Source organism: Vanessa atalanta, chromosome 3 (assembly GCF_905147765.1).
Source record: "Vanessa atalanta chromosome 3, ilVanAtal1.2, whole genome shotgun sequence".
Lineage (NCBI taxonomy): Eukaryota > Metazoa > Arthropoda > Insecta > Lepidoptera > Nymphalidae > Vanessa > Vanessa atalanta.
Window position 1 is genome coordinate 3,371,712 of NC_061873.1, and position 15,839 is coordinate 3,387,550.

Sequence of the window (15,839 nt, forward strand, 5' to 3'; positions counted from 1 at the left end):
GCTACTCAGTAGAAATAGCAATTGATCATAAAAAGGTGTATATTTTTCTTATAATCTATTTTATTAAATAAAAAAATTTATTTTAATATAATTTATTGAGATTAAATTACATATATTTGTGCATGAGAGTTATGGTGATCACTTCTCCTTCTTCTCAGAGGAGAGAGAGTTGTAGAGTTTAGTAATCTCATTAACTATGAGGGTTTGGACAACTGTGCCATTGGTGTCGAGGAAGTTTGCAAAAGATTTGTTGATTGAAGCCTCACGAGTTTTTCCATTGGTGTTACGCATCACAAGAACCAGCTTGTATTTGTCATCATGTCTGGAAAAAGCAAAAAAAATCTTTCTTATATTACGTTAATTAAGCACCACAAACTTATTATCTCTTTTACTCAGATCATTATTATTTTAAAATATATAGTAAATATCTGCAATGTTTTTTTCATATAATACAAAATTCCCTTCATCTTGTTATTTCCACTCCAATAATTATTACTAATCTTAACATATACTGCACATTAAAAACTCTTTAACCATTTTATTTAGTTTAATTTTCTTCCTAACAGAGTTTTTTATCTATATTAAAATAATTATTTATAATACTTATAATTTTTTTATGAATTTATGCAAGGTACTCACTTTTTAACATACGAGCTAGCTTCCCAAACTCTGTTGTTATTTCCCACTTTCTCTTTTGCCACTACAAAAATGCCTTTTTCCTTGAAAGTAGTGTAGAGAGTCAGTATGCTCATGAGAATGAAATATGACGAGACACAGATAATAAGTACCAATCTGAAATTGAAAACAACTTTTCATGAACATGATATATTCATGTTGAAAACTTACTAAGTTATTAAATGAAATAATAAATACTATACATTTCATTTTATATAGAGTAGTATTCAAATTTGATTGTTATATATTTAAGTTTCTTTCTCAATGTAATTATACTTTACTTTCAAGAATGTTTTTCTTGTGACTGTGACTTGAATGTTAACTTTTAATACATGCCTGTCAAAGTTCCATACTTGAATTTTATTTATACTAACTAATTAATTTAATTAGAATCAATACTTTTTCTTTTATTTGTTTCTCTTTGCAATATTTCAAGACCCTGATTCTTATCAATTTCATTTAAAGTTCACTTTAAGTACACTTCATAGAGGTAATTTTATCATAATGTCAAATATTATAGTTAATACAATTATAATAATAAGAGCTGGAATAGCATATTTACACGGTTCTTAATTACAAGTTTTGTGTTAAATAGGTTGTTTTTGTTACAAACAAATAATATCTTAGATATAGAAGTGTAATACAGAGTTAATTCATCTTAATATTAAAAGTAATATGAGAAGTTCATAATCAATAAATTTCAATAAATTCTCTAATTTTACTACCCTAATTGGACTATCTTTGTACATACATACTTACATTTAATAATAAACATAACTTTTAAACTTACTTTGATTGGGGAAAGGGGTATAAATAGTCCCAGAGCAATGCATAGAGGGCAACGCCTACAGCCAGTGCACATAGAAATAGTCGTCCATCAATTAATGCAAAACTCTCTTTGCACTTCAATTCTCCAGTAAAAACCTTTCAAAAATTATTCTTTAATTAATTTTATAGTCTATTTAATATACATCTAAGCTTAAGGCTAAGCTTCTTAAGAAGTAAGAAACAGATTCTTAACAATTGTAACAGATTTAATAGCTTTAAATCAATCAAGAATTGGATTTGTATTACTGATTTACTCAAAGTAGCAAAGACATAATGAAAGCATTGATTAACTTATAGAATCCATTTGATTCTACAAATTGAATCTACATGTGTTAATTTTAAAAAGTATTGTAAAGATATATAAAAATTAATTTTAGACAAATTTTAATTTCAATGCAATATAATATGTTGTATGATATATTTTTAGTAACTATTTAGTCCTGTAATGTACCAAATTTACTTCTTTTATACAATTAGAAACGTGATTATTTATTATTCCTCTTACACTCGTCAAAATACTTTACCTCTCTAATAGCATCATCGATAGCATTTTTTGCAGCTGCTCCATCCCACTTGTTAATTTTTACAACCTGAAATTACCAACCTTTGTCAAAACCAAAGCATATGTGAACACAACTATAAAATTCCACATTTAATCAATAATATATTTGCTACATATTAAAATATTCGTCTAAATATTACTCAAAGAATTCACCAACATATTCACTCAAATAATATTAACATAGTATCGGCAATAGTGACGTGTCCATACTCTTTAGTTAAGTATATAAGGAAACGGCTATATTTTTTAACTAAAAGTTTACCTCTGGAGTTTCATTCGTCATTTTTATATTAAGTTTAAGTGGCTAGTTTAAGATTTTTTGTGTATTTATTTGTTTTTTAATTTGAGATGTTAAATATATCTAAATGACCGATTCGATTATTTCACTAGAATGACAGCCGCAAAGCAATAGTAAACTCAAAACTGAAAAAGTGACACGATTAAAGAATACAGCTACAGATAAAAGAATAACATCGAAGATTAGAGCCTCGGATACATTAGGTTCTTAACAACTTACTTTATTAAAAATAATGATCATCGTTTTAATTTAATTTTTTGGTATCAGCAAAGTAACACTTAAATCTAATTTTAATAATATTAGGAGATTTGCAAAGTTTGAAATCTAAACAAAAAACTAAGTTATATAAGACAGGAATACCTAAAAAAATTAAAGTAATATAGTCTAGCAAAAAAACATACAATGTAACTGATATTTACTTATATAAATATTAATACTAAATTTATGTTTAATTAAATATTAAATTTAGATAATATAAGACCTTCCTATTTTTGTCTATTGTTATTACTGACCTTTGTGTAGTATAAACTTTTGTATGAATAATGGTCAATTTGAAATAATATTTTTATTAATAAATTGACGTTCTTTATAGTATACTTATAGTAAAAATATAATATAAAAACATTATAAATAATAACATCAATTTATGATTCTTAAAAATGTCCTCATAATATTTATATTAATTTGGCTATTGGCAATTGGCATTGACAATTTAGATTTTAGGCACAACAAATTCAATGATGGATGCCATAAAAAAGTAATAGGCTTATAAAAATGAACTAGTCGTTACTAGCGATTCGATTAATTATTTGTGAAAATATATTGTAAGTTATATTAAATTACAGGTATTGCAATACATGAAAGAATAAATCAGTCTCAGACAGTAATGGTATGTTTTCATATAGTTAAATAATATATTTTAAGGCCATCGAACCGGTGGCTACGCTATGTGATTATCCACCGAATAGATATTCTTATTTTTTTTTTAAATAAATTTGTCTTTAAAATTATGATTTAGTGATTAAACCTTAATTACAGTAATTTCATATATATCTCAACTACAATATGGCATTGACAGACAACGAGTAACGATCGAATAAGGTCACTGGTGTTTTAATATACCATGCATGTTTTCTATTTGGTTGTCATAGCTCCTTAAATTTTTAGGTTGTTTGCCAACAATGGCAAAGAGAAGAAAGCCAGCAACTAAAGCTCCGTCTCGTCGATCCACTCGGCGCGGGAAACAGGCAGAGGGAACAAACACAACTGATGGCGAGACATCGACTTCGACTGAACCTATCCCTGAAACATCTACAGAGGATAAACAACCACCTGATACACATAATGTTCCAGAGTCAACTTCGGGGCCGAAAATAACCTCTCCCTCAAATTTACAGTCCTTAAAATCAATTTCAGGCAACACAATACCAATTGTGGCTCTTCATAAGAAGTTTGGTAAATATAGATGTTTGTTTAATAATGATGATCGGTTCAGTAAAAAATACGAGATTGGTAGTGATAGTGAAACTAATAGTAGTGTGGAAATCAGAGTTGTAGATCCATGTGCAAGTTCTGAATCTGATGCTGCATTGGATACTCAATCCGACACTAACAGCGGGGCTTGTGCTAGCCCTCTTAATTTACCTGTTAATTCTTTGCAAGGAAATTCAAGAGAAATGTCACCACCTCCTGTGAGTATACACAAAACACAAAGTGAAAATGTCTTGTTAATCGATGACAACACGGAATGTGGAGACAAAACAAATTTCAGTATGGACAGCATGAAACCATTGGAACTAAATGAGAATGATACAAATAAAGATGTGCATAATGAAGACAATCAGTCTTTTTTGAAAGATTTAGATATTAGTGAGCAAATAAATCAAGAAAACCATGAAGTGACATTGGAAGAACAGTTAGAATATGGTGATGATGATGAAGTTATCACAATTGTACAAATCGTAGAGGATGACAATCAAGAACTTTATTATAATATTAATATTGAAAGTCCTAATCAAATACAACAACAAGAAGAGGTAATTACGACAGATGAACAGAACAAAGAGGTTGACTTTCAAAAAAATTTTGCTAAACTTAATCTTGTTCAAAAGGAATCCAACCCTAATTCTCCAATGGATTGTTGTGAAATTATTGATATACGGACCCCACCTTGTAGCACTCCAGATATACAAGCCCCTAATGATACACTGACAAGACCCGATCCTAGCTTAACACCTAGCTCCACACTTTCTGATGACAGCAACTCTTCGAGAGTCATGGAACAGAATACAAATTTTTCTAATGATTCCTCAGAGTCATCACCAACTGGTGTTCGTAGATCAAGTCGCATTAAAACTATAAGTAACTTGAAACAGAAGACAAAAGGATATGGTTTAGTCAAAACTCCTCTGAAAAAAGCTTTAATTACTCAGACAAAGTTGAAGTTGGAAGAGATGGGATCAGACAGTCAAGAGAGGTCATCTGATGGCCTCCAAAGTAATACTCTTAATTCCCTGACATTCCCCATACCATCTGAAATGCCAGTAAAAGTAAAATCTCGATGGCGTAGGTCTAGTGAATTAGAAATGGGAGCAAATTCACCAGCCAACTCACCTTTGGCCAGTCCTGGCTTACCTCAAAAGTTGCCACCGTTAGAGGAAACTCTAAAGGAGTTGGAAGAAGAGAAACCTTCCAGTCCATTGTCAAAAGAGGCTTATGATAGGATAATTGAAGAGAGAATGAATCAGTACCAACACTTAGATGAAAATGAATACTTGTGTGAGCGTATGATTAGTAAAGAGACTAAGAAGATGATCTGTGATTGCTTCATGACAAAAGATGAACTTGAAAGAGGAGAGCTTGCATGTGGTGAAGATTGCTTAAACAGACTTTTGATGATTGAATGGTAAGATTTTGATTAATTTTCGTAAAATTTCACAAAATATCCAAAGCTAATAAAAAATTTAAGAATATTAATTTAAATAGATTTATTGATTTTTTATTATTATAGATTTAAAATAACACCAAGATTAGTTACATTAGTATTTGAATTTGATTATTTTTATAATTTGAATGTGTTGTTGCTACACAAAAAAATAATTTTAGCAACTCGAGATGTCCAGTGGGCGATCGATGCACAAACAGAAGGTTCCAGAAAAAAGAAAATGGTTCTTTAAGAGTATTTTATGCTGACAAAAAAGGCTGTGGAGTGGAGGCTAGTTCAGATATTACAGCGTAAGTTTACATAACCATAAATACATAATTGCCATTAATATGTTTGCATAAAATTAATCTCCATGCATAAACAAATTTTCATAATGTTTTAAAATAATTATATAAAATTGTTTTATGATTGTGCTACATCTTGTACCTAACTCATTTAAATAACAATACCTTATGCTGTTTGTTCAAGATTTATTTTTGTCATGCGAAATGTTGTAAATGTATTCATGGTTTGAATGGACAGGCAGTGCGAATATTACATATGATAATATCTGCTGACTTAATAATGTTGAATATAGTTAGATTTTCTGATTTTTCTTCTCATATTCATTTTGAATAAATTGTGCTGTTGTCGATATAGAAAAGTATTCTGTATGTTGAGAAAATATGTAAGCAGTAAACAGAAATATTGACAGCAAATTCACAGTTAGCTGGAAAGAACTACAACAGTTGAACTACAGAGCTTATTTATGTAACTTAAGTGTTAATCTTGCCAAATGAAAATTCGAATGAGCTTGGAGACCATATTTCAATGAAGTATACATTGATTTTCTTTGACTATCTATAAACACTAACTATGTAATTTTATATACCTAATAGTTTTTTCTAAAGAATATTTAATATGTTTGGAATCCTTTATTCATGAAGTTATATTTATATATTTGTTTACATTTTTGTTCTTTTCTTTGTAGAGGCGAATTTTTAATGGAGTATGTTGGCGAAGTTCTCGATTATGAGCAGTTTTATAAACGTGCACAAACTTATTCTGAAGAGAACAATCTACATCACTATTTTATGTCGTTGAAAGGCGACACGGTTATCGACGCTACACTAAAGGGCAACATATCGAGATTCATAAATCATTCCTGTGAGCCAAATGCTGAAACACAGAAGTGGACAGTCAACGGCGAATTAAGAATAGGTTTCTTCAGTAAAAGAGACATTCCGGCGGGAGAAGAAATTACCTTTGACTATCAGTTCCAGCGCTTTGGGTTTGTTTATTTCTTTATTTAATATTTAAACAAATTATTGGTTTGATTTTGATTTATCTTATTTAAGTAAGTATTATTATTTTTAAAATGAAAACTAAATTGTGTCTTTTAAAATTAGATTAAAGGCTTTAAATCGTTCCAACTAAACACATTTATTTTATAAATGTTACTGTATATGTATGTTATGTATATTAGAATTACTTATTTAAAATTTACTATATCTTTAAAAAAATAAAAAAAAAACATGTTAGCAATATAGATTTATGAAATATACCTTAAAACATTTATGTACTATCTGTACAGCAAGGTAGCTCAGCGCTGCTACTGTGGAGCAGACAACTGCCGCGGCTGGATAGGAGCCGAGCCCGACTCCGACGACGACTACGACGAGGAGGTTAGTGTTTTTTATTTCGTAAAAATTTACTACAAGTATAACTTTTTCATAAAAAAAAAAACGTTTTAAAACCATCTCTGGACTCTGATTGCATTGATAGCAATAACTACAATTTAAAAAAAAATGTTTGAAGAGTATAAAATATATCATGCAGGACGAGGAAGATGTTTCCACTTCGAAGTCGGGAACAACGGAGTCGTCGGAGGACGCGCAAATGTCGGACGCCAGTGCGCAACCCGCCAGGCCGCGCGTTCGCAAGCCTAAGCGAGACAGAAAGTATAAGCCGAAGGCATCAGACCTCATACAGGACGCCGACGTGAGTACTAACGCATAGCGATTAAATAATAATTAAAATTCGACGGCGTAAACATTCGTATTTCGCAATCCGTCAGATCGAGGAGGACCTGGAGGCGCTCGGGCGCACGGGAGTGAAGAACCAGGCGCACACGCTACGTCTGTCGCGGACCGTGGTGCGCGCCAAGACGCGGCGCGCACAGGCCGCGCTGCTGCGCCTGCTGCGCGACGCGCACCTGCCGTGCCGCCGCCTGTTCCTGGACTACCGCGGCCTGCGCCTGCTGGCGCCCTGGTGTGCCGACGCACCGCTGCCCTTCCGGTGAGCGCGCCGTCAAGTCAATTTTATTTAAACTTTCTCTATACATCGGCCGAAACTTCCTAAGACATATATATTTTTAATTTGACGTTTTTACTCTAAGGGTCAATTTGTCTTTCTGTCTATCAATTTATTACTGAAAAATAAATCATCTAAAATATTGTGAAATATGTCATATGTCGAGTGAAGTCTACTACTTTTTTCTATGGTGATACTGCCACACAAACTGCACAAACTAATATCACTGACAATAAGAATTCTAATTTTCAGACTTGAAATGCTTCTAACTGTGGATCGACTACCCATCCCTAATAAAACAATGGTACAAGAGAGCCGATTCTTTACAATAGTGGAACGATGGCTCAGTTCCACAGACGTCCCTGCAACAGATATATCTGCACCAGATCCTGTGTTCATTGATGAGGCTACTGGTATGCATTTTGATTTAGAAATAAAGAAAGCAAACATAAATTTAATAGTAAAAACAAAGTATTATTAATATGATAAAATTTAAAAACAACAGTTTAAAATTAAATAAAAGATGTATTTATCGTGTAAAGATAGTATTTTATACATATATAACAAAAAAATTGCAGGTTTGCCTATAGAACTTCTAAATCGGACATCACAAGATGAAGCTGCTACCATAGAAAAGACTAAGGAAAATGCTGCTATCTTAGAAAAAGTCAAGGATCTATGTAATCAGCTCATTGAGAGATGGTCAAGTTTGAAGGTAAAATTATATATGTTTAATATTTCCAAAGTATTAATAATATTTTTATAATCAGCCTTTGTTAACATGAGCCTTTTCTTCAAGGTAATTGACATTATATTAAAATTTTTATTAGATTTAACTGGGTGTAGCCAGCTCAATCCAGATGGATAATGAATTATGGAATAATATTATGATTGCAATTATTATAGGAAGTATTTAAGATCCCAAAGAAAGAACGTATACAACAAATGAAAGAACACGAAAGGCAGGCGAATGTTGAGAGAAGGGCAGCAGACTCTAGCGGTACGAGAGATCGTGATCGTGAGCGGGAACGCGACCGTAGGGATGAGCGAGATCGTGACCGGAGGGAGGAACGTGATCATCGCGAACGGGAAAGAGAACGTGAGAGGGAGAGAGAAAGGGAACGGGAGCGAGATAGATACAGGGAGAGGGAGCGCGATCGAGAGAGAGATAGAGACAGAGACGACCGAGACAGGCGAAAAAGGAGAACTAGTCCAGAAGGAAGACGAAGTATACGGTAAAGTATATTATTCCAATATTTAAATTTGTTTTTATTATTTATCATGTTAAGAGAGAGAGAGAGCAGGTCTTGGAACCTATACATTATTTTGGTACGTATTTAACATTGTGAAACCTTTTATTACATGTTTAGTATGTTTTTCACAGACTGAGCGAGCGTGTGCTGGCCGCCGTGCCGCCCATGAGCAAGGAGGAGCGCCGGAGAGCCTTCGCGGAGGCGGCGGCCGCGGCTGACGAGAACCGCCGCCAGCGGGACCAGCGCGAGCAGCCCGCCTGGCCGCGCCCGCACTACCCCGCCTGGCCGCAGGACGCCTTCGCGCAGGTACACATCATTGCATCATTGGTTCAATAGATAAATGATCTGGTCCAAGGAAATTCGATCCTAAGCACCACCATTGTGGTGAGTCTTTAATTTTTATTGAACTTTTTGTAAAAATCTATTACTTTTATTGACAGATGTTTCCACAAGGCATGATGGGTGGTACGCCTAATATGATGGGCGGACAGAACATTATGGGTGGAGCTCCAAACATGATGGGTGGGCCTCCAAACATGATGGGTGCTGGCAACATGGTTCCCATGGTACCACCTGGCGTGCCAGGCATGATGCCGGGCGTCTTACCCCCCGACATGCCTCCCGACTGGGTTGGACCTAACGGAGAATTTCAAGGACCACCAGGGTTCTGTCAGCCATTTCCTGGGCCGCAGTTTTGTATGCCACAGCCAAAGTGAGTATGGAGTTCTGTTCTTCTATTCTGCTGTCTATGTTTATACGTCGTAAATATGTTACTACTTTTTCTAAATAGTTTTTATTTAAACTTAGTTTTATAAATATGAAAGTAACTCCTTTCGTCTTTTTGTCATCCAATAACGGCACGACACGGTTGTACGAGAGTAAAATGCTCGAGGACGGATTATAGAAATAATAATAATAATAATAATTTATTTATTCACACACCCAAGAAAACAAAAGTACACAATTTTTATGCTTATTAACTAAATCTAGGGCTTTCACATTATCACCAAAAAATAGTGGACCTCTGACCCCGAAACTAATGTAAATTGTCATATCAGAGTCAGCGATTCCTCAATTCATTGCACACTAGATTACTAAATAGGACATAACATCAAGTGTTGTAAAAAAAGAAAAACACAAAATTACATATAAAAAAAGGAATGTAAACAAAAAAATAAAAATAAAATAGTACATTTAAAAATAGAGTGTGTGTGTGTGTGTTTATGTGTGTTTATTATATTGTGTGTATTATGGGTATAAATAGAGGTCATCTTATGAATCCTATTGTAAAGCTTAGCAGAGAGGTAGGCATTTTGATGCTTTGCGAATGCCGTTTTAAATTTAACAGTTGGACATATATAGCTATGCGCACGGCGTCTTGAAGCGCCACCCCAAATCGGAATGCAGTAGGTCAGAATAAATTGGCACAAGGCAAAGTACACAGTTTTGATAATCTCAGGCTCGATCGAAATCGGACAAATAGTATCGGATAAATCCTTAAAGATATTATACCATATATATTATGTAATATAATAGCCTTAAAACGTTTTTATATTCCTTGTGAGATGCCAGCTTATATTATTTTATTGTATATAAGCAATGTCTGTAGTTGTGCTGTGAATATATATACTTTTTGATTATGCCTTGTCTCTACATTGACTATAGTAAACAATCGTAGTTGTGTCCTTAATAACATACAATTGTTTAGATGGATTAAAAAAAGTGTTAACTAATATTCCATTGTCGACAGCATGATGGGCATGAGTGGGTTCGGTATGGGCGGATTCATGTTCGGCCAGCAGATGCCGCCGCCCTTCCCCGCGCCGCAGCAACCCCCCCAGCCCGCTCTGCCGGTCGCACACGCGGTAATAAACGATGCTCACATCAACACATATATTAAAATTTGGGCGAATAATATTATTTATTCATAGTACATCAGTTTTAAGATGGAATCAAATAAGAATTTTGTTCTATGAACATTTTATTTTCGTAAAAGTTATTATAATGTAATAATGTAATGTAATACATAATACAAGTAGCGTCTATGATACTTGTATTTTGTATTTAATCTATCAATCTAAATATTAGTGATAACATTATATTGTATTAGATTTACAAATCACCCATGCTCAAGATCAATGAAGTGCAGTCAATCGTCATGACGGTACTTAAGATAATGTATCCTAACAGTTCCTTGTTCTGGGCGGGTCGATAAAAGCTATTGAGTTCTTTTAGGCTTCTTTGGATCGCACTTCAAGTTTGAGTCAGAATACTGTACCGTCGAACTTCACAACCCCCCATGCATCATTCAAAATAGAATAGTGCACTATAATATCTCATTTTTATTAATATAACACAGTTGGAGGCGGGCGTGGCGGAGCTGGGCGAGCCCGTGCTGCCGTCCATGTGGCGCAGCGCGCTGGACGGGCGCGGCCGCCGCTACTACTACCACGTCAAGCTGCGCCAGCCGCAGTGGACGCCGCCGCCGCCGCCCGAGCAGGGTGAGCACTTTTCAGTTAATATAACGAGCATGATTAAGATCAAAACGACATAGAAATATGACTTCTGCTAAATCTAAACAGAAACTAATTTTAAGCTGCAATAATTAATTTAAGGTATTGAAAAAATAGAATGATTCAAATGATACAATTAAAAAATAGATTAGATAATTTAATTGTAATGCAGTCTGGATCCCAACATTTCGAGACGGTATAGTGTCAAAGGAACCATTTCATCACTTTTTTGTTTATATATTAATAAATAGCTTAATAATTTACTAGAACAATGTATTTTTGACAGTCAAAAAACATTTAGCAACAATTTGTATATTATTCTTTGTTTCTTTGGTATGTTTATTAATTTAATTGCTGTGACGTTATATAGATGAGAGCTCCTCCGAAGAAGAGGCTGAACCAATGACTGCACTCGAGTCTGCGGTGATAGGGCGACCTGTTAAAGGCAAACTTGTTGAAGGCGTTAACGGAATCTATGAAGGTTTTATTACTTTTATGTTATATTTAAAGCAGCATTCTTAAAAATACGATATTTTTTTTTCGTAAATATTGCCAGCGTAAACATCGAACCAGCTATTTTTATAGATTAAGCAAAAATATCACTTGAAACCTATTCTCATAAATATCAATTGTAGTATATCAAGTTGATTATCAGAACTCTGATGAATAGACAACTATGTCTGTTATTGAGTTTTAGATTTTAATGACCACTGCAACATAACAATATTATGTATAATATACTTGATAATATTACGCATTTGTAATACTATTGAATTATCATTAAACAAGATTTAATTAAACATCTAGCCTACCTACCTAGCCTTACTTTAAAATGTAAATTTTACTAATTTTTTTTGTTATGTTTACAGTAATAAAGGAAGATTCTCACAATGGGTTGATCCCAGATCACGCTCTGCTCAACATGAAGCCTAGGAAACGAAGACCGGGCCTCGTGTCAGAAAGACCTATCAGTGTATGTCATCTATTCATTAACAAAATTTATTTACCTTTCTATTTCTTACTTTGATTCTAAGTAATGTAAATGTTTAAAAATTATCCATAAGTAATCATATTATAATTATGTTTAGATGATCTCAAGGTTCCTTTTTAAAGGTTAAATTTTTATTTCTCTTTTCATATATTTCCTACTTTACCATGTAGTAATGGTTTAATTTCAAAAAAGTTATCAGTTTCAGAAAAAGACGTTGCTCCGGATAATTCTACGAAATCTCAGTAGAAATTGGTTTAAAATATTGACAAAATTTAATGTTAAACAGCCTCGGACGGAAGAGGACAAGCTGGCGGGACGCATGGAGGTGAAGCGCTACAAGCAGACGAAGGAGAAGCTGCGGCGACGACGCGAGCGCCTGCTGCACAAGGTGCGCCTGCTGGCCGCCGCCAAGCGACGCGGGAACATCTCGCACAAGGACCTGAAGGTACACTCGCGATACTGTAGCGAATTTTGAGACGCTTACGTGCCCATCTTAAAACTGCACAGACACATTTCTGGAATGTAATACAAACTTTAAGGTTTTGTAGTAAATTTATAAATTATAAATATATATGTCTATATTTTATTTTGATGCACATTTTTTTAGTTTAGAAAAATGTTACGATTTTGTGATTTATGTTGATATTTTGGCATCGTAATTATTAATTCATGATAAGAAATAAAATTTTAATATTCATTAAAACTTAGGTATTACAACGATTTTTTTTAGTACACTCCGTAAATAATATTACTAATACTACGCATCACATTCCAGTTCGTCGAACTAGATGAAACGGACAGCGAATCTGAAGGAGACTCCGACGACGGCGTGCTGGACAAGATCGCCATCAGCTCCCCGCCCGCGGAGCCGTCGCCCCCCGCGCGCTCGCCCCCCGCGCCCTCGCCGCCGCCGCTCGACCCCGAGGAGAACGCGCGCCGCATCAAGGAGCAGTTCCGCAGCAGCATGGCGCGCGTCATGGTGCAGCACCTCAACCCCTACCGCCACTCCGACGCGCCCGCCGGCCGCATCACGTGCACCGCCGACTTCAAGCATCTCGCCAGGAAGGTCAGTGATCACTCAACAAACAACTTTTTTTTTATGTAGTAGGTAGGCGGACCGGCAAATGGGCACCTGATGTTAAGTGGTCACCACCGCCCATAGACAGTGGGTCACTCACCTTCAAACCGGAACACAACAATACCAAGTATTGCTACTTGCTTGCACAATGCCCTGCCACCAAGTGAGACTGCGACCTCGCAACTTTATTCTGGGCTTTTACCATTGAAACATTGCTTATATAAAATAAGCATTTTAATTTTCTTAAATAATGTTTATATAATCCTTTTCTAATGTAGTCATTACTCTATTGAAATACTCATATCATAATTTATCTTCAACAGTTAACCCACTTCGTAATGCTAAAGGAGTTAAAGCACTGTCGCTCTGTCGAAGAGCTGATAGTGACGGACTCTGTGCGTTCCAAAGCCAAGATGTTCGTCAGAAAGTACATGGCGAAGTTCGGGCCGATTTACAAGAGACCACCTGAAGAGATTGAATAGCGGCAGGTTTGTCAGCTGAAAGCTGCCATAAGAAACTTGTTATAGCTACAAGCCCAAACACTTCGTGTGAAGTGATACTAAGTGTTAAGTGGAGTTTTTATAAAAAAGTTGTGAATTGTAAATGTTGGTGAATATTGCAAGAATTTTGAACATAAATGTATCAGTCCATTTAAGTTCAACTTGGACAAGTTTTCCTCTCCTACTACTAGTGAAGATATACTTTAAGAAAGCAGTAAGTGGCATTACTTGTAGACTATCAGAGTTGTGTTCAGAATCTGAATATGGTATGTGAACATTAAAACTGCTATTAGATATTTTGACAATGAACAAGAATTGATAAATAATAATCAGGTACATGTTTACTAGAACAATTTTATGTGTATTATGAATATATTCGTTTCTTTTTTTACTGATAACTGTACAAAGCTAAAACAGTGTGAAAGATTTGATGAAAGGCTTATTGGTTTTTTTTTTAAACAAAGTCTTGCATTTGGCCAAGTTTTGTATTCCACAAAATTTTTTTTAATACATGGTTTATCCATGTTCATTGATTAATATGTATAAAATAATTGTAATAAAATCTATATCTTGTATGATAAATTAAATCGGTCAATTTTAGATTCTGATTAAATAAATTAAGAGAATGCATTAAAGATTGCTTGATTCTATGATTTAAACTAGTTAAGTAGATTTAAGCTCTATGGACTTGTAAATATAGATATATAAGTTTCTTGGATATCTTTTAAGCAACTCCTCATTTAGTTATAATATTATATTATAATACATAAGTCATTAAGAGAAGGAGATAATGCAAATGAGCTATTTGTTCGTGATCTCTGAGTAGGATTGAATGATTGATTTTGTCAAATCAAATATAGACTCGAATAGGACTTGGAAGTACAGTATTACTGTTAGTTAATTAAATATGTACTATCACTGAAATTATAGAGCGCAATTGTTTGAGTATACATGTGTTGTATTTTAAAATTAATCCTAAATATTTTTCTTATTTAAATCCTCATAACGGGTTTTCAATGTATTGATTGGCGACACCGAATGGTTTCCAACGCAGGAAAGAGAAAATTATTGCAATAGAATCATGAATTGTTTTTATATTATTTAAATATGATTTTAATGTTTTGAAATTGGTTAAGGAAAAAAATCATCACCATTTTCTTTTATATTAGACAACAGTTATTTTAATGTCGATAAATGTATATTTTGTAAATACAAGTCTAATGTTGTCAGATTGTTTTGATAAAGAGACTACTTTATGTAAAAGCTGTGAGTATGAGATGATACAAGAATAAAATCGGTCTCCCTAGAATGAGTTTCACGCGCAAACCAAAATACATTCGTCAGCGAAAAATTTATATGAAACAATCCGCCCGGGACGCTTCATACATAAACTAGTTGTGCCTTACGATTTCAACCTCGTTTGATTTTCTATGATACTTATTTATGAAACATGTAAGGTACATACATACTGTTGCTCCACTCCCTAAGGTTGTATAGCCTACATGCTTCCTTAATAAACAGGTCATCTAACACATTAAATAAGAATGCTTACTGGGTGACTTTATCATTAATGCGATCAAACAAACAAACTCTTCAGTTTCATAATATTTGTATATATTTTTCGTTAACGTAAACGTAAACACGATAGTTTGCGTTTAAACTTCTCCCTAGGGTCATTGATTTAATATATAAGGTGTGGCAAAGAGATCTATGCCGTCAGAACAAATAAAATTTATTTCTTTTAAGATAATTATGTTTTATTTTTAATGTTAATCCATGTTCCAAGAATCCATTGGCGATGGTGTCGAATGATGAATTTGTTGTTAATTTTCCAGTGCTAATCTACACTTCTTTGCTTGTTCAGTCATTTTTGAGCAAGTTTCATCTGTTTTCCATGAATTGCAT

The 15,839-nt window shown here is 34.0% G+C and overlaps 2 protein-coding genes across 2 annotated transcripts; one reads left to right on the top strand and one right to left on the bottom strand.

Moving 5' to 3' along the window:
- Positions 1 to 78: 78 nt before the first annotated feature.
- Positions 79 to 2,488, bottom strand: LOC125077120 (signal peptidase complex subunit 2). The gene is made up of 5 exons (XM_047688932.1): positions 2,328 to 2,488; positions 2,028 to 2,093; positions 1,466 to 1,599; positions 640 to 792; positions 79 to 322 (listed from the first exon to the last, which is right to left on the bottom strand). The coding sequence occupies exons 1-5, from the start codon at positions 2,346 to 2,348 to the stop codon at positions 139 to 141; spliced, it is 558 nt and encodes a 185-aa protein (XP_047544888.1). The 5' UTR covers positions 2,349 to 2,488; the 3' UTR covers positions 79 to 138.
- Positions 2,489 to 3,104: 616 nt separating this feature from the next.
- Positions 3,105 to 15,651, top strand: LOC125077174 (probable histone-lysine N-methyltransferase CG1716). The gene is made up of 19 exons (XM_047689010.1): positions 3,105 to 3,252; positions 3,531 to 5,268; positions 5,469 to 5,597; positions 6,278 to 6,577; positions 6,881 to 6,971; positions 7,126 to 7,287; positions 7,364 to 7,584; positions 7,852 to 8,012; positions 8,178 to 8,314; positions 8,506 to 8,834; positions 8,984 to 9,158; positions 9,293 to 9,564; positions 10,603 to 10,717; positions 11,212 to 11,353; positions 11,736 to 11,846; positions 12,235 to 12,338; positions 12,643 to 12,801; positions 13,132 to 13,422; positions 13,758 to 15,651. The coding sequence occupies exons 2-19, from the start codon at positions 3,545 to 3,547 to the stop codon at positions 13,914 to 13,916; spliced, it is 4,782 nt and encodes a 1,593-aa protein (XP_047544966.1). The 5' UTR covers positions 3,105 to 3,252; positions 3,531 to 3,544; the 3' UTR covers positions 13,917 to 15,651.
- Positions 15,652 to 15,839: the final 188 nt, after the last annotated feature.